This window comes from Cebidichthys violaceus, unplaced genomic scaffold (genome assembly GCF_023349555.1).
Source record: "Cebidichthys violaceus isolate CVI_PGR_0920_01 unplaced genomic scaffold, fCebVio1.0.p SCAF_36, whole genome shotgun sequence".
Taxonomy (NCBI): Eukaryota; Metazoa; Chordata; class Actinopteri; order Perciformes; family Stichaeidae; genus Cebidichthys; species Cebidichthys violaceus.
In genome coordinates, this window is record NW_027176550.1 from 2630498 (window position 1) to 2653256 (window position 22759).

At 44.4% G+C, this 22759-nt stretch overlaps 2 protein-coding genes across 3 annotated transcripts; both read right to left on the reverse strand.

The window, feature by feature from the left end:
• Positions 1 to 1186: 1186 nt before the first annotated feature.
• Positions 1187 to 16748, reverse strand: cdc27 (cell division cycle 27). Of its 2 annotated transcripts, none has more exons than XM_068725713.1 (20): positions 16611 to 16748; positions 14125 to 14200; positions 12972 to 13119; positions 12705 to 12830; positions 12439 to 12536; positions 12136 to 12281; positions 11704 to 11915; positions 7530 to 7629; positions 6915 to 7024; positions 6734 to 6833; positions 5909 to 6089; positions 5615 to 5787; positions 5254 to 5406; positions 4220 to 4300; positions 3986 to 4113; positions 3786 to 3903; positions 3526 to 3654; positions 2243 to 2317; positions 1891 to 2020; positions 1187 to 1573 (listed from the first exon to the last, which is right to left on the reverse strand). In XM_068725713.1, exons 1-20 carry the CDS (start codon positions 16635 to 16637, stop codon positions 1482 to 1484), a joined length of 2403 nt encoding a protein of 800 aa, XP_068581814.1. In that variant the 5' UTR covers positions 16638 to 16748; the 3' UTR covers positions 1187 to 1481. The 2 variants fall into 2 exon arrangements, with proteins under 2 accessions (XP_068581814.1, XP_068581812.1); XM_068725711.1 differs by having other exon boundaries at positions 1882 to 2020.
• A 1443-nt stretch (positions 16749 to 18191) lies between these two features.
• On the reverse strand, positions 18192 to 20387 carry gh1 (growth hormone 1). Its single transcript, XM_068725668.1, has 6 exons — positions 20333 to 20387; positions 20074 to 20204; positions 19854 to 19970; positions 18750 to 18893; positions 18521 to 18667; positions 18192 to 18442 (listed from the first exon to the last, which is right to left on the reverse strand). The coding sequence occupies exons 1-6, from the start codon at positions 20340 to 20342 to the stop codon at positions 18380 to 18382; spliced, it is 612 nt and encodes a 203-aa protein (XP_068581769.1). The 5' UTR covers positions 20343 to 20387; the 3' UTR covers positions 18192 to 18379.
• Positions 20388 to 22759: the final 2372 nt, after the last annotated feature.

Here is a 22759-nt window from a genome sequence, read left to right on the forward strand (position 1 = left end):
TCCTTGCCCAGCTGTCTCTCTCCTCGCCGTCTGTCTCTCTCCTCGCTCGTCTGTCTCTCTCCTCGCCCGTCTGTCTCTCTCCTCCCCCGTCTGTCTCTCTCCTCGCCCGTCTGTCTGTCTCTCTCCTCACCGCCCGTCTGTCTCTCTCCTCACCCATCTGTCTCTCTCCTCACCCGTCTGTCTCTCTCCTCACTCATCTGTCTCTCTCCTCGCCCGTCTGTCTCTCTCTTCGCCCGTCTGTCTCTCTCCAAGCCCATCTGTCCCTCTCCTCACCCATCTGTCTCTCTCCTCGCCGTCTGTCGCTCTCCTCACCCGTCTCTCTCCTCATCCGTCTCTCTTCTCACTCGTCTGTCTGTCTCTCTCCTCACCTGTCTGTCGCTCTCCTCACCCGTCTGTCTGTCTGTCTGTCTGTCTCTCTCCTCACCCGTCTGTCTCTCTCCTCACCCGTCTGTCTCTCTCCTCACCTGTCTGTCTCTCTCCTCACCCTTCTGTCGCTCTCCTCACCCGTCTGTCGCTCTCCTCACCCGTCTGTCGCTCTCCTCACCCGTCTTTCCTCACCCGTCTCTCCTCATCCATCTGTCTGTCTGTCTCTCTCCTCACCCGTCTCTCTCTCCTCACCCATCTCTCTTTCCTCACCTGTCTCTTTCCTCACCCGTCTCTTTCCTCATCCATCTTTCCCCTCGCCCGTCTGTCTCTCTCCTCAATACTCACCCGTCTGTCTCTCTCCTCACCCGTCTGTCTCTCTCCTCACCCGTCTCTCCTCATCCATCTGTCTGTCTGTCTCTCTCCTCACCCGCATGTCGCTCTCCTCACCCGTCTCTTTCCTCACCCATCTTTCTCCTCATCCGTCTCTCTCTCCCCGCCCGTCTCAGCAGATGTTGGCTGTGATGCAGAATAGGGGAACCTGTCTGTCTGATTCACCTGTCTCACTGTAACAGACGTTTTAAAGACTGATTTCAGACTAATTGATTAATTAAAGTTACCTGTCGACTAACGAACCACTTTCTCGCCAGTTTTCTTCTTCTGCTGTTTCCTCATGAATCTTTTCTTCTGTGTGATCACACCTCCACCTGCTGGAGTCACACATTAACTGTACCTGACTGTCGCAGGTATAACTCACCTGGTCCAATCACTGCAGAGAGCTCCGATTGGCCGTCGGTAGCAGGAAGTAGACAGACAGCGGGGGCGGGGTTTACACGTTTTTATTGATTTATTTCCATAACGATGATAAAAAGAACATAAAAAACAGCTGTGATGTCAGAGGATGAGCTTGATGACATATGAAGAAAAGGAGGGGCAGGGGGCGGGGCTTCAGGGCAGCAGCAGTCTGTTTCAGCCAATCAGAAGACAGGGAGGAGAGCCGGGGCGGAGCGTGACTGAACATTTGTCTGTCAGAATGTTGTCTAGCAACAGTACTGCTCCAGCCAATCGGGGCAGGGCTTGGCTCGAGCAGGGGGCGGGGTTAATGACAGGGGGCGGGGTTAAAGGACGTCATCACTCTCAGCCGTGTGGAGCTGCGTGTCGTCAGCGTCTGTCATGATACTGCTGTCCTGACTGTCGTCCACTTCAGCGGCTAGACAGGTAGAGACAGACAGGTGGTGAGAAACAGGCGGACAGACAGGTAGAGACAGACAGGTGGTGAGAGACAGGCGGACAGACAGACAGACAGACAGAGACAGACAGAGAGAGAGAGAAAGAGTGAGACAGACAGACAGACAGAGAGAGTCAGACAGAGACAGACAGAGAGAGAAAGATTCAGAGACAGACAGACAGACAGAGAGACAGACAGAGCAGCTGGTCCTGAGTCTATAACAACACATTAAACTAAAGAACATCAGCTGAACTGATCACTCACATCATGACATCATCACATGGCTGTACCTGTCTCACCTTCGTCCTCTGGCAGGTATCTCTTGTCGATGGCTTCTTTGATCTGGTTGTTTGCTCCTTTAGGATCTAGGTCCATCGCCCAGCTGAAGTTCATCAGAGCCAGGTGAGTCTGACCCAGCTTCTTATACACCTGAGGGGGCGGGGCCAGACAGAGAGACAGGCACCCAGGTTTACAGAACAACCAACAGTCTATTCATTAAACACAGTATCTAAACTACTAAATACACTTTATACATCTAAAATACTACTTAGTTAACTAGTCCACTAGTTAGCTAATGGACTAGTTAACTAATGACATCGTGTATCAAGTCTGAATATGTAACTAAACACATGAAAGGGTTAAACTCATTACCTTTCCTATGAGGAAGTAAACCAAAGACTCTTTGGGAACGATCTGTTTCAACTCCTCCAACTCCTGAAGAGCAGCCTGCAGAGAGACAGACAGGTCAGAGACAGACAGGTCAGAGAGAGGGAGACAGACAGGTCAGGGAGAGACAGACAGACAGGTCAGAGAGAGACAGAGAGAGGGAGAGACAGACAGGTCAGAGAGAGGGAGACAGACAGATAAAATGAGAATGAAGGCACAGAGAGACATTGGGTCCAGATCATGTCCGGAAAGTTCTTCAGCTGTAATTAAACGTCTTCTTAAGAAACCCTAACTCTATATATTATAACTCTATATAACTAGAACTATAGACTGTCTCTAACCTTCTCTTCCTCTTAACATCCTTGAAAAAGCACAATCAGTTGTGTGACTTTCTAAGGACATAAAAACCTGGATGATCTGCAGCTTCTTTCTTTAACCATATTACCCTAGTAGAGAGCACCATCATATCTTAACGAGCTTATAGTACCATATTACCCTACTAGAGAGCACCATCATATCTTAAAGAGCTTATAGTACCATATTACCCTACTAGAGAGCACCATCATATCTTAAGGCGCTTATAGTACCATATTACCCTACTAGAGAGCACCATCATATCTTAAAGAGCTTCTAGTACCATATTACCCTACTAGAGAGCACCATCATATCTTAAGGAGCTTATAGTACCATATTACCCTACTAGAGAGCACCATCATATCTTAAAGAGCTTATAGTACCATATTACCCTACTAGAGAGCACCATCATATCTTAAGGAGCTTATAGTACCATATTACCCTACTAGAGAGCACCATCATATCTTAAGGAGCTTCTAGTACCATATTACCCTACTAGAGAGCACCATCATATCTTAAGGAGCTTATAGTACCATATTACTCTACTAGAGAGCACCATCATATCTTAAGGAGCTTATAGTACCATATTACCCTACTAGAGAGCACCATCATATCTTAAGGAGCTTCTAGTACCATATTACCCTACTAGAGAGCACCATCATATCTTAAGGAGCTTATAGTACCATATTACTCTACTAGAGAGCACCATCATATCTTAAGGAGCTTATAGTACCATATTACCCTACTAGAGAGCACCATCATATCTTAAGGAGCTTATAGTACCATATTACCCTACTAGAGAGCACCATCATATCTTAAGGCTGGCTCAGGCTTATAGTTAGGGCTGATAACCTTGCTCTTGTCATTTATGAATAGAATGGATGTATTGATTGGTATAAATCAGTATTGATTACCTTGTACTTGTCGTTAGCAAAGAGTATGGAGGCACGGTGGAACTTGCAGAGTGGGTTTTTGGGGTCGATCACGATCGCTCTGTTCAGAGTCTCTAAAGCTGCATCAGACTTCTTCAACGCATGCTGCACCTACACATACGCATGCACGCACACACACACGCGCACACACAAACAAACACACACACACACACCCCATCAATCACTAATCAATAGCAAAGGACTGAAGCGGTTATCGATGGCGGATGCTATGAGCTACGTACCACTCCGATGTGACAGAGCAGCACAGAGCTCTGAGGGTTGATGCTCAAAGCTTTCTTAAAGTGGATTTCTGCCAAGTTGAACTTCTCCTGTTTGTAATAAATCATCCCCAGACCGTACCTAAAGCAACACAGACACTATTAGAGAAACCGGGACTCAAACCGTCGGCCCTGTGATCAATAAACTTAAGAGGTCACCGTACCACGCGTTGTAGTGTCTGTTGTTCACTCTGATGGCGTTACGGAAGCAGGCAAGAGCTCGGTCCAACTCCTCCGTCAGAACAAACTCGTGACCCAACAGAGTGTAGGCATAAGCAAAGCCCGGGTCCACCTGAGAGACAGATGGGAAGACAGAAAGACGGGTCAGACACACAAGAGACAAAGAGACAGACAGGTGAAACCGCCCCAAACCAACCAGTAACCAACCAGCGGCTCACCTGGATGGCTCTCTGGAAGAACTTGATGGCGATGTCATGCTCCCTCTGCAGACTGAAACAGTTTCCTGCTACACACCAGGCCTGCAGAGATAGACAGGTTATCAGAGAGAGAAAGACAGACAGGTGACCAGAGCACAGGCGACTATATAGGACCTGGACCGGGCAATAGAAGGGCAACGACCCAGCAGGAGGACCGGTATCTGCTCTTTTGTGTGAGGAGGAACAGGAGGAGCACTCCCAGAGCTCTACAACATGACCTCCAGTGAGCTAGTGAGCCAGAACGTTATGCTGTCGGCAACATCATCCAGCAGGACCGGTTTGAGTCACAGATGGTCTGGAGAGGCAGATCCTTGGAGGGTTGCACAAACCTCCAGGTGCAGCAACGGTACCCTGACTGCTGTGAGGTACCGGATAGAATCCTCAGACCCATTGTCCGACCCTACGCAGGTGCAGTGGGTCCTGGGTTCCTCCAGGTCCAGGATGTGGTCAGTGTGTGTAGGTCGTTCCTGGATGACGAAGGCATTGATGCCATTGACTGGTCTTCACGTTCAGACCTCAATCCAATATGCAGAATACAAAACCTCGCAGACGTTTTGTATTCTGCATCCAATGCCGCCAAGAAGAACCACAGACTGTCCAGGACCTCACTGATGCCCTGATCCAGATTCGGGAGGAGATCCACCAGGACACCATCCGTCATCTCATCAGGAGCATGCCCGGACGTTGTGTGGGGGGAGAGAACTTCCAACTTAGTTCTCAACAAATTACCCAAGGAAGATTTTGAACTTCAATATTTCGTTCATCCAGATCTGATATATGGTTGTTTTGTAGTCAAATGAGTTAATATTAAAAAACACACCCTTGATCTCAGGTCAGGGTCTCATGTCTGACAGGCTGGGATCCAGATCCAGTCTAAGCTCAGTCCAGTTTGAGGACTGAGCTTTCAGCGGTCAGGTCTTTGGACAGGGCCAGGTCTTACCTCGGGACAGTTCTTGTCCATGTCGGTCAGGTCTTTGGACAGGAACAGGTCTTACCTCGGGACAGTTCTTGTCCATGTCGGTCAGGTCTTTGGACAGGGCGGACAGCGCCACGTCTTTCTGCAGGTGCCACAGTGTAGTTGAATAAATCTCCATTCCTTCAACTCTGTACGACTCGATCCTGCGAACCTCGCTGAACAGACGCTCCGCCTACAAACATTATGAAATCATGACCACCATGAACAGAATCCAAACATCGAATCAGGTCACTCACTTACTCCCACTGTTGCAAGTACTGTATATAGTGTAGGAGTGAAGCGGGGGTGGAGCTTCAGGGTTCTTTACAGGCCGCACCTCATTGACGCTGCTGTCAATGAGGTGCGTCACCTGTGTGTTACCTGTGTGTCAGGTGTGTTACCTGTGTGTACTCGGCCAGTTCAAAGTAAGCCCTGCCGATGTGTGTGAGGACCCAGCCGGTGTTGTAGTGCTGAGGAGGCAGTGAGGTTAGGATGTTGATAGCTTCTCTGCAGTTGTACGAGCACAACGCCTGGTAACCGCGTCCAATCTCCCGTAGCAACGCCATCACACTGTCTGTGTACACATACAACATGTTTATAATGTTAGTGTAACTTCCTGTTCTTATTGTAGAGGGTCCTGGTTTAAGTGTAAGATCATGTTCACACTCAGATAATATTAGTACTATTATTATTACCTGCAGCAGCCCTCTGATACTGGGGGATCTTGGTGTCCGGTAGACTCAGACTGGCGTCCAGTCTCAGGATGTCCAGACTCTCGTTCAGGTTGCTGCTATTTGACGTCTTTGCTGATTTACATTTAGTTTTCCTGTTGGGGATCTTTGTAGGAAACTTCATCTTTAACTTCTTGCTGTTCTCCTGCAGAAACAGAGACAGACGTTAGGATGCTGTAAAGTACTCCACTGTACAGTACTGTAAAGAACTCCACTATAAAGTACTGTAAAAAAAACTCCACCGTAAGGTACTGCACCGTTAAGTACTCCACTGTATGGTACTCCACCGTAAAGTACTCCACGTAAGGTATGGTACTGCACCGTATGGTACTCCACCGTAAAGTACTCCACCGTAAAGTACTATAACGTAAAGTACTCCACCGTTAAGTACTATAACGTAAAGTACTCCACCGTAAAGTACTGCACTGTATGGTACTCCACTGTATGGTACTCCACCGTAAAGTACTCCACCGTAAAGTACTCTAACGTAAAGTACTCCACCGTGAAGTACTCCACTGTGAAGTACTCCACCGTAAAGTACTCTAACGTAAAGTACTCCACCGTTAAGTACTCCACCGTAAAGTATTCCACCGTATGGTACTCTGCCCCATAAAGTACTCCATCGTAAAGTACCATATCGTAAAGTATTCCACCGTATGGTACTCTACCCCGTAAAGTACTCCACGGTAGAGTACCATACTGTAAAGTACTCTACTGTAAAGTACTACAATCAGTATTAGTTCAGCAGTACAGTGTTGTAGTACTGCAGTATTACTGTAGTAACAGTACCTTGGCAGTAGAACTGGCACTCGTAAACAGTCTGGAACTTCTTCTGGGCTGAACATTTGGAGGACCAGACATACTGGGACTGAGAACCTGAGGGGAGCCACTGAGAGACAGGCAAGTCGTCAGACAGACAGATCAACAGACGGACAGGTCAACAGACGGACAGAGGGGCTGCTATAGTTACCTGGTGTGAGGGGCGGAGCTCTGTGATTGGTTGAAGGGGATGGGGAGAACATCTCTGCTGTTTCCGCTCTGACTGAAGACAGATTTTGATTGACTGATCCTGGAGACAGACTGAGAGACAGAACGAACCAGGTTCATCATGATGGTTCAGCAGGTCTCTTGTAGAGCAGCCCCTGTATGTGTAATGTGTGTATAATGTGTGTGTATTATGCGTGTATAGTGTGTGTGTTATGCGTGTAATGTGTGTAGTGAGTGTAATGTGAGTGTAGTGTGAATGTAGCCTGTGTAGTGTGTGTGTAGTGTGAGTGTAGTGTGTGTAGTGTGTGTGTAGTGTGAGTGTAGTGTGTGTGTAGTCTGTGTAGTGTGTGTGTAGTGTGAGTGTAGTGTGTGTAGTGTGTGTGTAGTGTGAGTGTAGTGTGTGTAGTGTGTGTAGTGTGAGTATTGTGTGAGTATAGTGTGAGCGTAGTGTGTGTAGTGTTAGTGTGTGTGTAGTGTTAGTGTAGTGTGTGTAGTGCGAGTGTAGTGTGAGTGTAGTGCGAGTGTAGTGTGAGTGTAGTGTGTGTAGTGTGAGTGTAGTGTGTGTAGTGCGTGTAGTGTGAGTGTAGTGTGTGTGTACCTTCTTGCTCGGAGCTGTAGATTGTGTTTCCATGGTGGCTGAATAGTTCTGTAGATACGTGGGGTCACCCGGGCTGGGCTCCAGGGGCAGGATGCCAAAGCTATAGAAAACAGTGAATGTTAAGAATGATGTAAACGCTTGTCTCTAAGAAGACAAAAGGTAAAGAAGTGTTGGGACCACGTGCTCCTGAACAAAGGGAAAGACTTGGGTCTGTTTGTTCAGGCAAAAGCCCGATGACCAAACCCCCCAGCAAATTGGACGAGACCGGGAATGCCGAGGCGGGACTCCGGGTGAACGCACCGCCATTCCCGTCTGACTCGCGTCGGAGAGGAACTGTTGCTTTTAAAAGAACCTAGGTCAGTCTTAAATTCGCGGGCCGAATAAAGACTGTTTTTGGATCCTGAGGCAGAGAATGGATAACGCCCCGTTCTCTGCCAACAGAGAGGTTTGAATGCCAAGAAACTTGGAAGGACCACTAAGAAGGACCACTAAGGAGGACTAAGAAGGACCACTAAGGCTACAGCCATACTACTTCGTTTTGATGTCCATCCACACGGCGTTTCAGCCATCGTTTCCGAAATGATCTCCGTCCAGACCACATGCCTGGAAACAAATATCACGTGACTCTTCACGTACACTGGACATGCGCCGATGTAAACAGGAAGTAGATTGTTGTATTTTGTAACTAAGCAACCAGAGTAATAAAGTAATCTTTAATGATCGTAAGTATGCGTTTGATACTTAAGATCTTCTCTCAAATCTTCCTCTATAAACTCAAACAGATACAGTTCGTGGAAAGTTTAATAAGTTTTATTTTTCAGACTTAACGTTAGTTACAGCGCTGCGGGTCTCTCTCTCTCTCTCTCTCTCTCTCATATCGCTACAATAACAGCTGTTTCCTCCGCAGACAGCTGCTAGTAAAGACAACAAGGTCAGCAATGCCTGTAATCAGTTGTCCGCGTTAAATTAACCTGGCAGTTGATCGCGGGTGTCTACGTCATCGTTTCCAAACTTATGCGTTTCCGTCCGTCCAGACGAATACGCTACCCGGAGTTTTCAAAGTTATCCGGCTTCGGGATCGTTTCTAAACTCCTCCGTTTACGGTGCACGAAAACGCCGGCGTAGTGTGGACGCTCAGTGTAACCGTAGCAAAACATATGCGTTTCCAAATGAAAACGGAGTAATGTGGATGTAGTCTAAGAAGGACCACTAAGGAGGACCACTAAGAAGGGCCACTAAGGAGGACCACTAAGGAGGACCACTAAGAAGGGCCACTAAGAAGGACCACTAAGAAGGGCCACTAAGGAGGACCACTAAGGAGGACCACTAAGGAGGACCACTAAGAAGGGCCACTAAGGCCATGTCCACACTACTCAAACGAAAACGAGCTCCGTCCAGACTACAACGTCTGAAAACGAACATCACGTGACTCTTGCACCGATGTAAACAGGAAGTAGATTGGTTGCTTGGTTAAAAAAAATACGACAGATTAATAAAGTCTTTAATAATGAAAGGTCGTGTTTGATACTTAAGATCTTCTCTAAGATCTACCTCTATAAACTCAAACAGACAGTTCATGGAAAGTTTTAGAAGTTTTATTTTTCAGACTTAACGTTAGTTACAGCGCTGCAGGTCTTTATCTCTCTCTCCTCACATTTACTTTAAAATCAACACTTACACATAAAGGTTTATAGATTATGATCCATAAATGAGGTCAACACTCGTCTCTCACTCGTTCCCTGTTTCGTTGTCGTCTGTTCTCACTCGTAGCTCTGCTGTGAAGTCTCTGTCCTACTGGAGAGCATTTACTGCTTTAGTTTCTCTACATTTGATCTGTGGACTTCACAATAGTTGTGCATAACAAAATAAGCATGAATAAGGAAAGTCCTCCGTTTTGTGTCCGTCACCCTCCTTAAAGCCACTAACCGTGACTTCAGACGTCTCCGTAGCTCTGATTCCTCCGCTGGACACGCCACTCACTGATCGCTCCATTAACAGCTGCTTCCTCCGCCATGAAGCAGACTTTAACTGAACAACAGCTGCTAGTAAAGACAACACGTTCAGCAACAGTTGTCCATGTTAATCTAACCCGGTAGTCGATCGGAATCAATGTTGTTGTTTGTGATCTTCAGGGAAAGGTCACGTGATATGGGTGTGACCCATATCACGTGACCCAATCAAGTAGTGAACGTGGGTGTGGGCGTCATCGTTTATAAACTCCTCCGTTTTCGTCCGTCCACACGAATACGCAACCCGGAGTTTTCAAACGTATCCGTCCTCGGGAGCGTTTCCAAACTCCTCGTAGTGAAGACGCTCAGTGTAAACGTAGTGAACATAAGAGTTTATGAATGGAGACGGAGTAGTGTGGACGTGGTCTAAGAAGGACCACTAAGAAGGAGAGGAGCTGTAACTTGGTGTCTGGACTTGTGTGTTTAAGTTACTGGATTGTTATAACGTGTTGTTGTGTTTATGCTCGCGGGCGACTGAGTCCCGTTATACTGTGTATTTCATACCGTTTTTCATCCATACGCGAGGCGTTGTCACGTGTGAAACTGCTCCTCCATTTTGATAGTCCCATCTATCTCCCACGTTTGGTTATTGGTCCCTGTTCTCAGGGTTCTCCGTTAATAATTGTTAAGAATCTTACTGACATTAATAATTATATTGATATTAATAATTTAGTTTTTCATACTTGCTGATAACTCAAACATGCTCCTTTTCATTCCCAACAGAAGTTTCAGTGTTACTTTGTGCTGCAGATATCAACTCAATATTAGCATGCTAACCAGCTAGCTCTGTCCTGTAATACCACTTGTGACCTGAGGGGCGATAATGAGTCACTGTAGAGAGGACCAGGATGTAGAGCTGGCAATCAATTACTGCTGACTTCTGTGAATTCTTGTCCTGACATTGATTTTTAATAACCAATGACTGTAAATGTAGATTACATGAAGCCAGTGACAGAGATGAGAGGCTGAACCCTATTGGTTCAGAGCAAGGGTGCCCAATACGACCAGTCGATCGCAAAGGCAGTGCGGGTTGATCGCATGCCGTTCAAAAAAAATTAGATTGTAACTCGATTGACGTACAGGGCAGCCAGTCTGAGATCACGTCTTTTCTAACACACGGGTCACCACGTATGCGCGGTCAACCGCGCGAGCTACTGCAAAACTCCGGCGAGCTAATTAGTTAGCCTCCCAATGTATTTCTACTACAGAAGCTAAAGCTGCAGCGCCATGATTTGGGGAACTTCCAAAACCTCCATCAGAGCTGGAGACTCAACGGAAGCCGTGTGCACAACGACAGCGCGCTACACAGAGCAGGTTGACAAGAGTCTGTCAGAGTTTGACAAACGCTTTCAAGACTTTGCTTTACACGAGCCAGTCGCTACATTTATGTGCTGCACATTTCAGGAAGATATTGAGGTGATTCAAAAATTACAACGCTGTTGCTGAACTTGTCTGGAGTGGAGGATGAGATTTTGACACTACAGGCTGACATTCAGCTGAAGTCCAGCTCTCATGGACAGTTTAGAACTTACTCACAGAGGAAAGGTACCCAAACATGAGGAAATGTGCTTCCTTCTTGACTGCATTATTCATTAGTCAGCCTTTTCCCACATCATGAATATTAAGTCCAAACACCGTTCCACCATGATGGTGATCATTTCATGTCTGCTTGAGGCTGGATACCAGCAGCTACTGTCCGGACTATGCAACTCTGGAGTAATAGTGCCATAAGGGTTCATGTAGTTATGCAAGGTACGCCAACATATATTGTAAATATATAGTATACGTATATATAAATAAATAGATATTTAGCATTTTTAATGTAGGTAGATAATTTTGACTTGGTCATTTTAAAAGTAGCTTGCAAGCTGAAAAAATGTGGGCACCCCTGGTTTACAGCATGTGGACAGGTAGTCATGGTCTACACAGCAGCAGTGTTTCTATTGGTCCACTGGTCACACAGAGCAGCAGTGTTTCTATTGGTCCACTGGTCACAGAGAGCAGCAGTGTTTCTATTGGTCCACTGGTCACAGAGAGCAGCAGTGTTTCTATTGGTCCACTGGTCACAGAGAGCAGCTGTGTTTCTACTGGTTTGTTGAATTTGTCCCTCATACAGGTTTCAATAGCGTTACCTGTACAGGTGTTACATGTGTTAAAGAACTCACCTGGGTGTCAGTGGGCTAAGTGCTGCAGGTCCTCCAAGTAAACTCCGCCCACTTTTGGGCTTGTTCTGTTTAGCCAACAAAGAGCCAGCTGAAGCCATGGAAACCGATAGGGAGCCGGTCTCCGGGGAGATTAGGGAGGAGTCAATGTAGGAAACCGACAAATCAGACATCAGCTTTCCGTTAGACGATTCTAGATTCAAACGATTCAACTCCTGAGAAGAAAAAACACATGTCAACATCGTTTAATATGATTATCAGACTACAACCACCTCATTAATGTGATCATTTAATGTGATTATCAGACAACAACCACCTCATTAATGTGATCATTTAATGTGATTATCAGATTTAAGACATTTAAACTGAAAGTAACTTCATCCTTCAAATTAAACCCTCTGTAATCTGATTTAATGAGTAGTGTGTTTTATGTACCAGTGTGTCCTGGGGCGTCTCCATGAGGGCGGTGTCTAGGCGGTGGGGGGGGTTCTGGGCGGGGCTAACAGAAGGAGGCAGCGGTGCTATAGAAGAGTTGTGTAGAGAGGACAACCTAAAGACTTGATCTGGATCTGGTTTCTCTCCTGGAACAGAGAAGTAAATCACATGATGACGTTAGTTAGTGTCAGGCCTCACCTGGTCAGGTAGGTAGGTGTGTGTGTGTGTGTGTGTGTGTGTGTGTGTGTGTGTGTGTGTGTGTGTGTGTGTGTGTGTGTGTGTGTGTGTGTGTGTGTGTTTTACCTAGGTGACAGAGGTTCTGGAAAGGCGACCAGAGGAACGGGTTCAGAGTTAAACTCCTCTGGAAACATTCTGCACCTTTAGCAACACGATCTGTCTTACTGCTCAGACAGACAGACAGACAGACAGACAGACAGACAGACAGACAGACAGACAGAGAGACAGACAGAGAGACAGACAAACAGACAAACAGACAGACAGAGACGGGTCAGTAAGCAGTGTGTCGAACATCATTAACACCGTCAGCAGACTGGATGAACTGTTTTTACCAGTAAATGTGTCCCAGTAACGACAGTGTGAAGGGGGCGGAGTCTCCAAACTCTGTGATGATGTCATCCTGACTCTTCTGTTTATTCAGCACTCCACCAATCAGAACCTGTTCTCCTTCAGCCAGCCTGAGAGACAGACAGGTAGATAAAGAGAGAGACAGGTGGACAGCTTTAGTCATTTTGTTTCATTTTCAAATGAATGTTTCTACTGGTACCAAATAGGTGAGTGACTAGGTTTACTAGTTTTAACTAGTTCTGTGTGCTTACTTGCTGAGTTCGACGCAGCACTTTGCCAACAAGAATCGAACCTGTGGCGTGGAGCAGCTGTGAGCCTTCAGCAGCCGGTACGCTTTATATGGCTTCCCCGAGCGGTAGTAACATGTAGCCAACAGGTACAGGGCCTCCTCTGACCTCACTGAGAGACAGACAGGTAGAAAGTTAGGTCAACATGCAGCCAACAGGTACAGGGCAGTATGGAACGGGACACTATGGAGCGGGACGCTATGGAGTGGGACACATGGAGCGGGACGCTATGGAGCGGGACACTATGGAGCCGGACGCTGTGGAGCCGGACGCTGTGGAGCCGGACGCTGTGGAGCCGGACGCTATGGAACGGGACACATGGAGCGGGACGCTATGGAGCGGGACACATGGAGCAAGACACATGGAGCAGGACGCTATGGAGCAGGACACATGGAGCGGGACACATGGAGCGGGACGCTATGGAGCGGGACACATGGAGCGGGACACATGGAGCGGGACACATGGAGCGGGACGCTGTGGAGCCGGATGTATGGATCGGGACGTATGGAGCCGGACGCTGTTTGTCGGGACGTATGGATCGGGACTTATGGATCGGGACTTATGGATCGGGACATATGGAGCGGGACGTATGGAGCGGGACGCTGTAGAGCCGGACGCTGTTTGTCGGGACATATGGATTGGGACGTATGGATCGGGACGTATGGATCGGGACGTATGGAGCGGGACGCTGTAGAGCGGGACGTATGGAGCCGGACGCTGTGGAGAGGACCACATGGAACCGGACGTGTGGAGCCGGATGCTGAGGAGCGGGTCGTATGGATCGGGAAGTATGGAGCGGGATGTATGGAGCGGGACGCTGTAGAGCGGGACGTATGGATTGGGATGTATGGAGTGGGACGTATGGAGCCGGACGCTGTGGAGCAGGACACATGGATTGGGACACATGGAGCCGGACGTGGGGAGCGGGACACTGTGGAGCGGGACGTATGGATTGGGACGTGTGGATGAACACCTGTTGTTGTTCCTGTGTAGCGTAAATGAGCGTAAAATACTGTAGACATTTCAACAACTCTACAGACAGGTAGACGGACAGGTAGAGGCATCTAGTGATGTCACCGAGTAGACAGACAGGTGATCAGACACACTCCAGGGTTACCTTCAGCGTAGAGTCTCTCGGCGAGGAAAACAGCATCCAGGTAGGCGTAGTGGTTTAGAGCCTGCCACACTGCAGCCTGAACAGACAGAAAAACACGCTTCATTCAAACATTCAAACCTAAACTGTCTTCTGCTCCAACAATGTGGTGGAAACAAACCCAGAAGATGCATCTGAGAACAGCTACACTAAAGCAGAGCGTGGCTATTTAGCCGGTGGAAACGTTGTACGGTTACACGTTATTTATTGTACAACAGGGCTGTGCTACAAAATGCAGTTTGTATTCCAATTTATCTCCATAAGAAACACACAGATAAAAAAGATGATATGTGGAGGATGAATGAAGAGGAAGAAGCTGCTGTGAAGCAACAGACCTCAGCAGGTGATCAGTCTTTTAATATCTGAGCTCTTCTCACCAACATCACTGGTGATCTGTAGAGCTCTACTCTCCTGGACCATGAACATCTCATGTTAGTTTGAAATGTTTTCTATTACTCCTCTGTAAAAGTTAACAGGAACTTCTTAAGTTTCCTTTAGAAATGCAGCCGTTCATGAGATGTTTCAGGACCACGTCAGGTTGTGAACTTGAAGCTGTTAACTTGCTTCCTCAGCTCCATTGATGAAGACAAGTGTGTCTTCACGTCCTTGGTTGTTCTGAGCTCCATTCTGCCCTCCTCTCTCTATGACCTGGAGTCCTCTCTGCTGGGATGTCGATTCAAAGTGCATTAATACTGAACGGAGGTCAGATGAACTCTTCTCCAAACATGCCTCACTTCATAGTTCCATTGTGACACATTTCATTCATGAACGCTAAACCTACGTCGCCCTGGTGCCCTTAAAGTAGTACAGCTGAACCATGCATGATCCATCCTGGCTTAGAAGGGTTATCCAAACCTGAGACGTTCTGGTCTACACCGGGCCCTCTTACCATCTAACATCCCAGCTGACCCCTTTCAACATGGAGAGTCAGCGGTTCTACTCCACCTCGCTCTGAGGCGGAGTCCAGCTCATTTCAGAAGCTAGTAACCTCGATCTCACGACCCAAAGCTCAGGACCACATGTGAGGTTCAGAACTGGGATGGACCGACACACAGAGCTTTACCTCTCAGCTCAGCTCCTCTTCACACACAACAGTCCACTACAAACCGCCTGTGAATCTCACGCGCCATTCTATTCTCTTCACACAGTATTCCCGATGTTATGTATGTATGTATGTATGTATGTATGTATGTATGTATGTATGTATGTATGTATGTATATATATATATATATATATATATATATATATATATATATATATATATATATATATATGTGTGTGTGTGTGTGTGTGTGTGTGTGTGTGTGTGTGTGTGTGTGTGTGTGTGTGTGTGTGTGTGTGTGTACACGTACGTACACACACACACACACACACACACACACACACACAAGTGATCAGTGGTCAGTCAGGTATACTGAGTTTCTATTATCTTTATTGTGATCAAAGTAATCTCATGAAATCCTGTTAAATACATCACAACAGTGAAGACAGAATAAAGTATCAGTTTATTGTGATGACGTCACAGAAATAACGATGATATTTATACTAACCAGCTGATGCTAATGTTGCTCGTGCTAACCGGCAGCTGATGTTAGCTAACGTTAGCAACAAACGGCTAATCAGTTGTTGGCTAACTTTAGCCGGACAGCTGAGGTCTGGACTCTTTGACTAACAACAATAACAACAACAACAGAAGCTCACAGAAGCAGTTTATTGTCCTTAATTAACTTTAGAGGTGATTTATATTCAGCTAAACGTTAGCCGTTAGCTCCTCTTTTAGCATTTAGCATTAGCGACGCGAATGATACAAAACTCCGTTTGAAATTCAGCTGATTGGTTTCTGCTCATCAGCAGAACCACAGAACTATTTATAAATACAGTTAATCAAATAATATGGTTCATTGATTCATTCGGCACACATACATTCAGTCACCGATGGTTTGTTTTGGTAGAATATGAAGATAAATAACTATAAACGCGTTTTGACCTCAGCCAGAGGAACCAGAGACAGACTCTTTAATGTTTGATTATTTAACGTGAAGTCACAGACCAGGTGTGAGTTCTGTCTCAGCCGAAGACACGATAGGAACAAAGTGAACAACCACAGGTCACAAGAATCATTTTACTATATTTATGTAGTAACACACAGACACAGAACCCTTAAAGTGACGTCTTTCTAAAGGAGATCTGGTATGAGCTCACATATCTGAACTGTAACGAGCTGCTGTTAGAAGGTAACGAGTAACTAACCTTCTGTTAAAGTCTGGAACAGAACGGCCTCGTTGTGATGACCCGGGTTCAACACAATGACACCAATATAGAGATCAATAACACCGACAGATCGATAAAGATAAAGACGAGCAGCTGGAGGCCTGTGGCCGAGAAGAGCACGAGCTCCATAAACACTCGGCTCCACGCTCGTGACAACCAGGTACAGGTGTGTGTTTACCTGCACAGGCTCCTGCAGCACCGTCATTCCGTCTGTCTGCTCTTCTTCGTCTGTTTTCCCTCTTTTCTCTTCTTCTCTTTCTTCACTTCGCTCTCCAGGAGGAGCTGCGGCCGAAGATTCGAACTCACCGACCGTTAACAGCCGAACACAGCCGAAGGATGCCGAGGAGGGTCAGAAGGCCGAGGCGGAGATGAACGAGTGTCAAACGGAAAGAGCCGAAGCTACAGATGCGCCCCCTGCTGGTAGAATCAGGTATAAGATAAAATAAGATATGTAGGAGCCGATCTGAGCTCCTTCTGCAGGGTTACAGTTACTCATCTTAGTCTTACCTGGTTGTAGAGGGTTAGAGTTACTCACCTTAGTCATTAACAGATTATTTTATCTTAAACATGGAAAATATGACAAAGGTTTATTTGACATATATTAAGTTAAATGTTTGAATTATGGAGAAATGTCTATGTGACATATATTATTTATTAATATTTATAAATGTTGATATATTATTGTGTTTTTAGCAGTTTGCTATATTTACCATTAATCTTATTTGTTATTCTTGTTTTGTTTTTTTACTTATTTGTTTCAAAGTGAATAAACATGACAATAAAACCAGATGGTTGTCAGTGTCAGTAGATGACTGTATGAAAATAATTGTTAAATCTGAGCAAAGAATTGTGGGTATTATCTCATCTGCTCCTTTCCTTAAGGTCCAGTGTTTCCTAAGCTAAAGGAGATAAGAAAGGCAGCATTGAAGCACCTTTCCTTTCACTCCGTTCGGAACTCACTGAGTAAACGGTGTCACGTGATGTCATCTACAATAGAAAGATCATTTGATGTGAATGAACTTCCTGTATGAACACTTGAATATCTCTTATTTAAATCATCAGCTCCTAAAAGAGAGCGACCGGGTTTAGAGGAACAACATTTTGTGTGTTTTGTTTTTAAGTCTCTGAGCATCTTTCATAGGAGTCAAAGGGGAGCTGCCTCAAGTGATATCCGGTTTCACAAAGAAACAAAGATAACATTCACTTCTTCACTATTCCCTCATTCTAAAATTGAATCCACATTTTAAAGCTAATATTAAAAAAACGTTTTTCCATTTTCAATTGAATTGAGTCAGTAAAAATGTAATAACTGTAGATACTGTAGTTCAGTTCTGCCGATTTCTTTATTCATGTTCTTTTCTTTTCGGGTATTAAAAAGGTATACAATTAGTCATTCAATCTGTACATGTGTAGATACCCTGAAGACTGGTGTTAGCTCTGGTGCTATGAAAGGATGCTAGCTCTGGTGCTATGAAAGGATACTAGCTCTGGTGCTATGGAGGATGCTAGCTCTGGTGCTATTAATATTACCTATTAATTCATGCTTATTAGAGGGACCTTAATGTTTTTTATTGGTGTTTGCCATGAGGAGGAACTGTTCCCTCTTTAAAGTGCAGTTTAATTATCACAAGGAAAAACAACCTCATAAACCTGAAGACACATGAAAAGATATCGTGAACATCAGTGAGTTTACGAATCATCGACACGCATCTGAATGCAACACTTTATTTCACATGCTGACGGTATGACATTATAATAACATCAGAAAAACATTTCATCATCAGCACAGATACAATCAATCTACATCAATAAACCACTGAACTGAGGCTAACACACATGCTAATGCTAACGCTTGTTAACAGAGTGATATGACATGGAGGCAGGGCTACAAAAAACACAGGATTACATCATCCACACGGGGCGTGGCCTCACAGTAGAGAAGCGGGGCTACAGGGTGCAGTTGGCTTCTGGAGAGAGTCGACATTTAGCCACCGTCAGGTAGGTCTCCACCTGTAAACACAAACATCATATTCATGATATCATCATGACATCATCATGACATCGTCATCAACCTTCCCTCTTCCTCACCTTGTGCATGTCTTTCTTGAAACAGGCCAGTAGTTCGTAGGTTCTTCTCAGCGACTCGTCGGCTCCCAGACTTTGATAGTAGTTTCCATAAGGAGCCAGCTGGAGGGCGGAGCTATCAGGGAAGAGCTCTGCTCCGTCCTGATTGGCCTGCAGGGTCAGGTGGTTAGTCTTACCCATACACTGTTTGAATTTGATTAGTGTTCACAATATCATTTATCTCTGTTCTTACCTTGATCAGCAACAGGATTCCCGTCTTCAGTTCGGACAGTTTGGGGGAAATCTGGATTCTAGGAGCAGAACCTCCAGACAGGGAACGACTGGGAAATTCCCAAGACTCAACCAATCGATAGGAGATAGATAACAGCTTCAACACCTAGCACCAATCAGACGACAGGAGATAGATAACAGCTTCAACACCTAGAACCAATCAGACGATAGGAGATAGATAACAGCTTCAACACCTAGAACCAATCAGACGACGGGAGATAGATAACAGCTTCAACACCTAGCACCAATCAGACGATAGGAGAGATCAATAACAGCTTCAACATCTAGAACCAATCAAACGATAGGAGAGCGATAACAGCTTCAACACCTAGAACCAATCAGACGACAGGAGATAGATAACAGCTTCAACACCTAGAACCAATCAGATGATAGGAAATAGATAACAGCTTCAACACCTAGAACCAATCAGACGACAGGAGACAGATAACAGCTTCAACACCTAGAACCAATCAGACGACAGGACATAGATAACAGCTCCTAAAGGGAATCAATGTTAAAATGAACAACCTTTCAGCAGAGATAAACATGTTCAAAGTTTGGTAGAAAAACGTTAGCTAATATCTCCGTTCATCTGCTTAAATTAAGTCTAGTGCAGTATTGTGTAGTATAGTATAGTGTAGTATAGTATAGTGCAGTATTGTGTAGTATTATAGTGTAGTATAGTGCAGTATAGTGCAGTATAGTTTAGTATAGTGTAGTATAGTATAGTATAGTTTAGTATAGTATATATAGTATAGTGTAGTATAGTATAGTATAGTGTAGTATATTATAGTATAGTACAGTGTAGTATAGTATAGTGTAGTATAGTATATTATAGTATAGTATAGTGTAGTATATAATAGTATAGTATAGTTTAGTATAGTATAGTGTAGTATATTATAGTATAGTATAGTGTAGTATAGTATAGTATAGTATAGTGTAGTATAGTATAGTATATTATAGTATAGTATAGTGTAGTATATTATAGTATAGTATAGTTTAGTATAGTATAGTGTAGTATATTATAGTGTAGTATAGTATAGTGTAGTAGTGATAGTACTCTCACAGAGCTGCGTTGGGTCTCATGCTTGTCGATGGGGCTGATGATGTAATCAGAGTTGCAGAAATCTTGCAGGAAGATTTTGTTGAGTTGACGTTGCTCCTCGGTTTGCAAAGAACTCTCCTGACAAACACAAATACACACAGTAATACACACAGTAATACACACAGTAATACACACACTGATGGTTCATATTTTCGTCTCTGTTGAGCTGCTGTTGACTTACAAAGTCGGAGAAGAGTCTCTGAGCGAGCAGGTGGAGGTGTTGAACTCTGCCGACAGCGATGGAGAACAGACGGCCGTCTGTGATTGGCTGAGAGGAGACGCCAAGACACACCACCGACAGCAGGAGGATAACTGAGAGACAGACAGGTAAGAGACAGACGGGTGAGACTTATAATAAAGTAAAATTAAACATTACAAAACAAAAGAAAATGAGTTCTGTCTCAACAGCTCTATTTAAACCACTGATCTTCATGTCTTACCTCGGTCCATGGCTGGTCTGGGATCAGTTCTGGTTCAGGTTCAGGTTCTACTAAATCTGATCTAAGGTCAGTTGTTCTGTGTTCTGATGTTTTCAGCTCAGAGTTTAGTGGTTTTATAGAAGAAAGCTTGATGATTATATTCATCAAAGGAAACATGAAACGAACAAACAACACTGTGTGTGTGTGAGTGTGTGTGTGTGTTGACCTCTATTTAACATTAACGCCCTAATAATAATATTTATTGAACATAAAAAACTGTGTGGTGACGTTCAATTGATTTTAAGGTGAAAACATTTCAATATGAAGAACAAGACGAAGTGACGTTACAAGGAAACTAAATTATTATTATTAATATTATCATTAATATTATAATAATTATTATTATTATTTTTAATATTATCATTATTATTATATATTTTATTAATGGAAATCATGAATCATTAAATAATTTTTCAGGTAAAAAAGAGGCCAACATGATCGTGGAGCTACCAGAAATAAACTATTCACATACTGGTTCTAATTTTCTGAAATAGTCTTTATTTTCTAAAATAATGTTCTTGAAACTTCCCTGAAAATGAATCAGCAGTTTCTACCTAGAGTAATACCTGAAGTACTGAGAGTAATACCTGCAGTACTGAGAGTAATACCTGAAGTACTGAGAGTAATACCTGAAGTACTGTGAGTAATACCTGCAGTACTGAGAGTAATACCTGAAGTACTAAGAGTAATACCTGAAGTACTGAGAGTAATACCTGCAGTACTGAGAGTAATATCTGAAGTACTGAGAGTAATCCCGGCAGTACTGAGAGTAATACCTGCAGTACTGAGAGTAATACCTGCAGTACAGAGAGTAATACCTGCAGTACTGAGAGTAATACCTGCAGCAGTGAGAGATGAAAAAGTACATTAGAGTACAGGAGAGATCAGACGAGATTGAAGTACAATGGTGTACAATCGAGTACAGTAGAGTACAATAGAAATTGTGTTGTTGAAGAGGAATCATTTCAGTATTATATATATTATAAGTTCTTTATCTCAGCTGATTTACAGGAAACTCTTTGCTGATGTAAACATGTAAAAACGCTCTGTTTTTTCAGAAAAGTCAGATGTTTTTGTCCTCAGAGATGTGAATTTATTCACAGGTGTCACTGATCTGAGGTCAGACATTTAACAGAGAGGAGTGACATCACACTGGAAACTGAGTTTATTCAACGCTCCGTGAAACTGATCCGACCAGAGAGAGTTCAGCTCAGATACATGAAACAGGAGAAGTGACACAACAAAGAGATCAGGTTCATCTTGTTATCCTAGTTAACAGACAGCTTGTTAATGACAGCTCGTTAAAGAACAGCTTGTTAACAGACAGCTCGTTACCTAACAGCTTGTTAACAAACAGCTTGTTACCTAACAGCTTGTTAACAAACAGCTTGTTAACGACAGCTCGTTAAAGAACAGCTTGTTAACAGACAGCTTGTTAACAAACAGCTCGTTAACAGACAGCTCGTTAACAGACAGCTCGTTACCTAACAGCTTGTTAACAGACAGCTCGTTAACAGACAGCTCGTTACCTAACAGCTTGTTAACAGACAGCTTGTTAACAAACAGCTTGTTAACAAACAGCTCGTTAACAGACAGCTCGTTACCTAACAGCTTGTTAACAAACAGCTCGTTAACAGACAGCTCGTTACCTAACAGCTTGTTAACAAACAGTTTGTTACCAAACAGCTTGTTAACAAACAAACAAACAGCTCATTAACAGACAGCTCGTTACCTAACAGCTTGTTGACAAACAGCTCGTTAACAGACAGCTTGTTACCTAATAGCTTGTTAACAAACAGCTCGTTAATAGACAGCTCGTTACCTAACAGCTTGTTGACAAACAGCTCGTTAACAGACAGCTCGTTACCTAACAGCTTGTTGACAAACAGCTTGTTAACAAACAGCTCGTTAACAGACAGCTTGTTAAAGAACAACTCGTTAAAGAACAACTCGTTAAAGAACAACTCGTTAACGAACGCTTGTTAAAGAACAGCTCGTTAACAAACAGCTTGTTAACAAACAGCTCGTTAACAAACAGCTCGTTAACAAACAGCTTGTTAACAAACAGCTCGTTAATAGACAGCTCGTTACCTAACAGCTTGTTGACAAACAGCTCGTTAACAGACAGCTCGTTACCTAACAGCTTGTTGACAAACAGCTTGTTAACAAACAGCTCGTTAACAGACAGCTTGTTAAAGAACAACTCGTTAACGAACGCTTGTTAAAGAACAGCTTGTTAACAAACAGCTCGTTAACAAACAGCTTGTTAACAGACAGCTCGTTAACAAACAGCTCGTTAACAAACAGCTCGTTAACAGACAGCTCGTTACCTAACAGCTTGTTGACAAACAGCTCGTTAACAGACAGCTTGTTACCTAATAGCTTGTT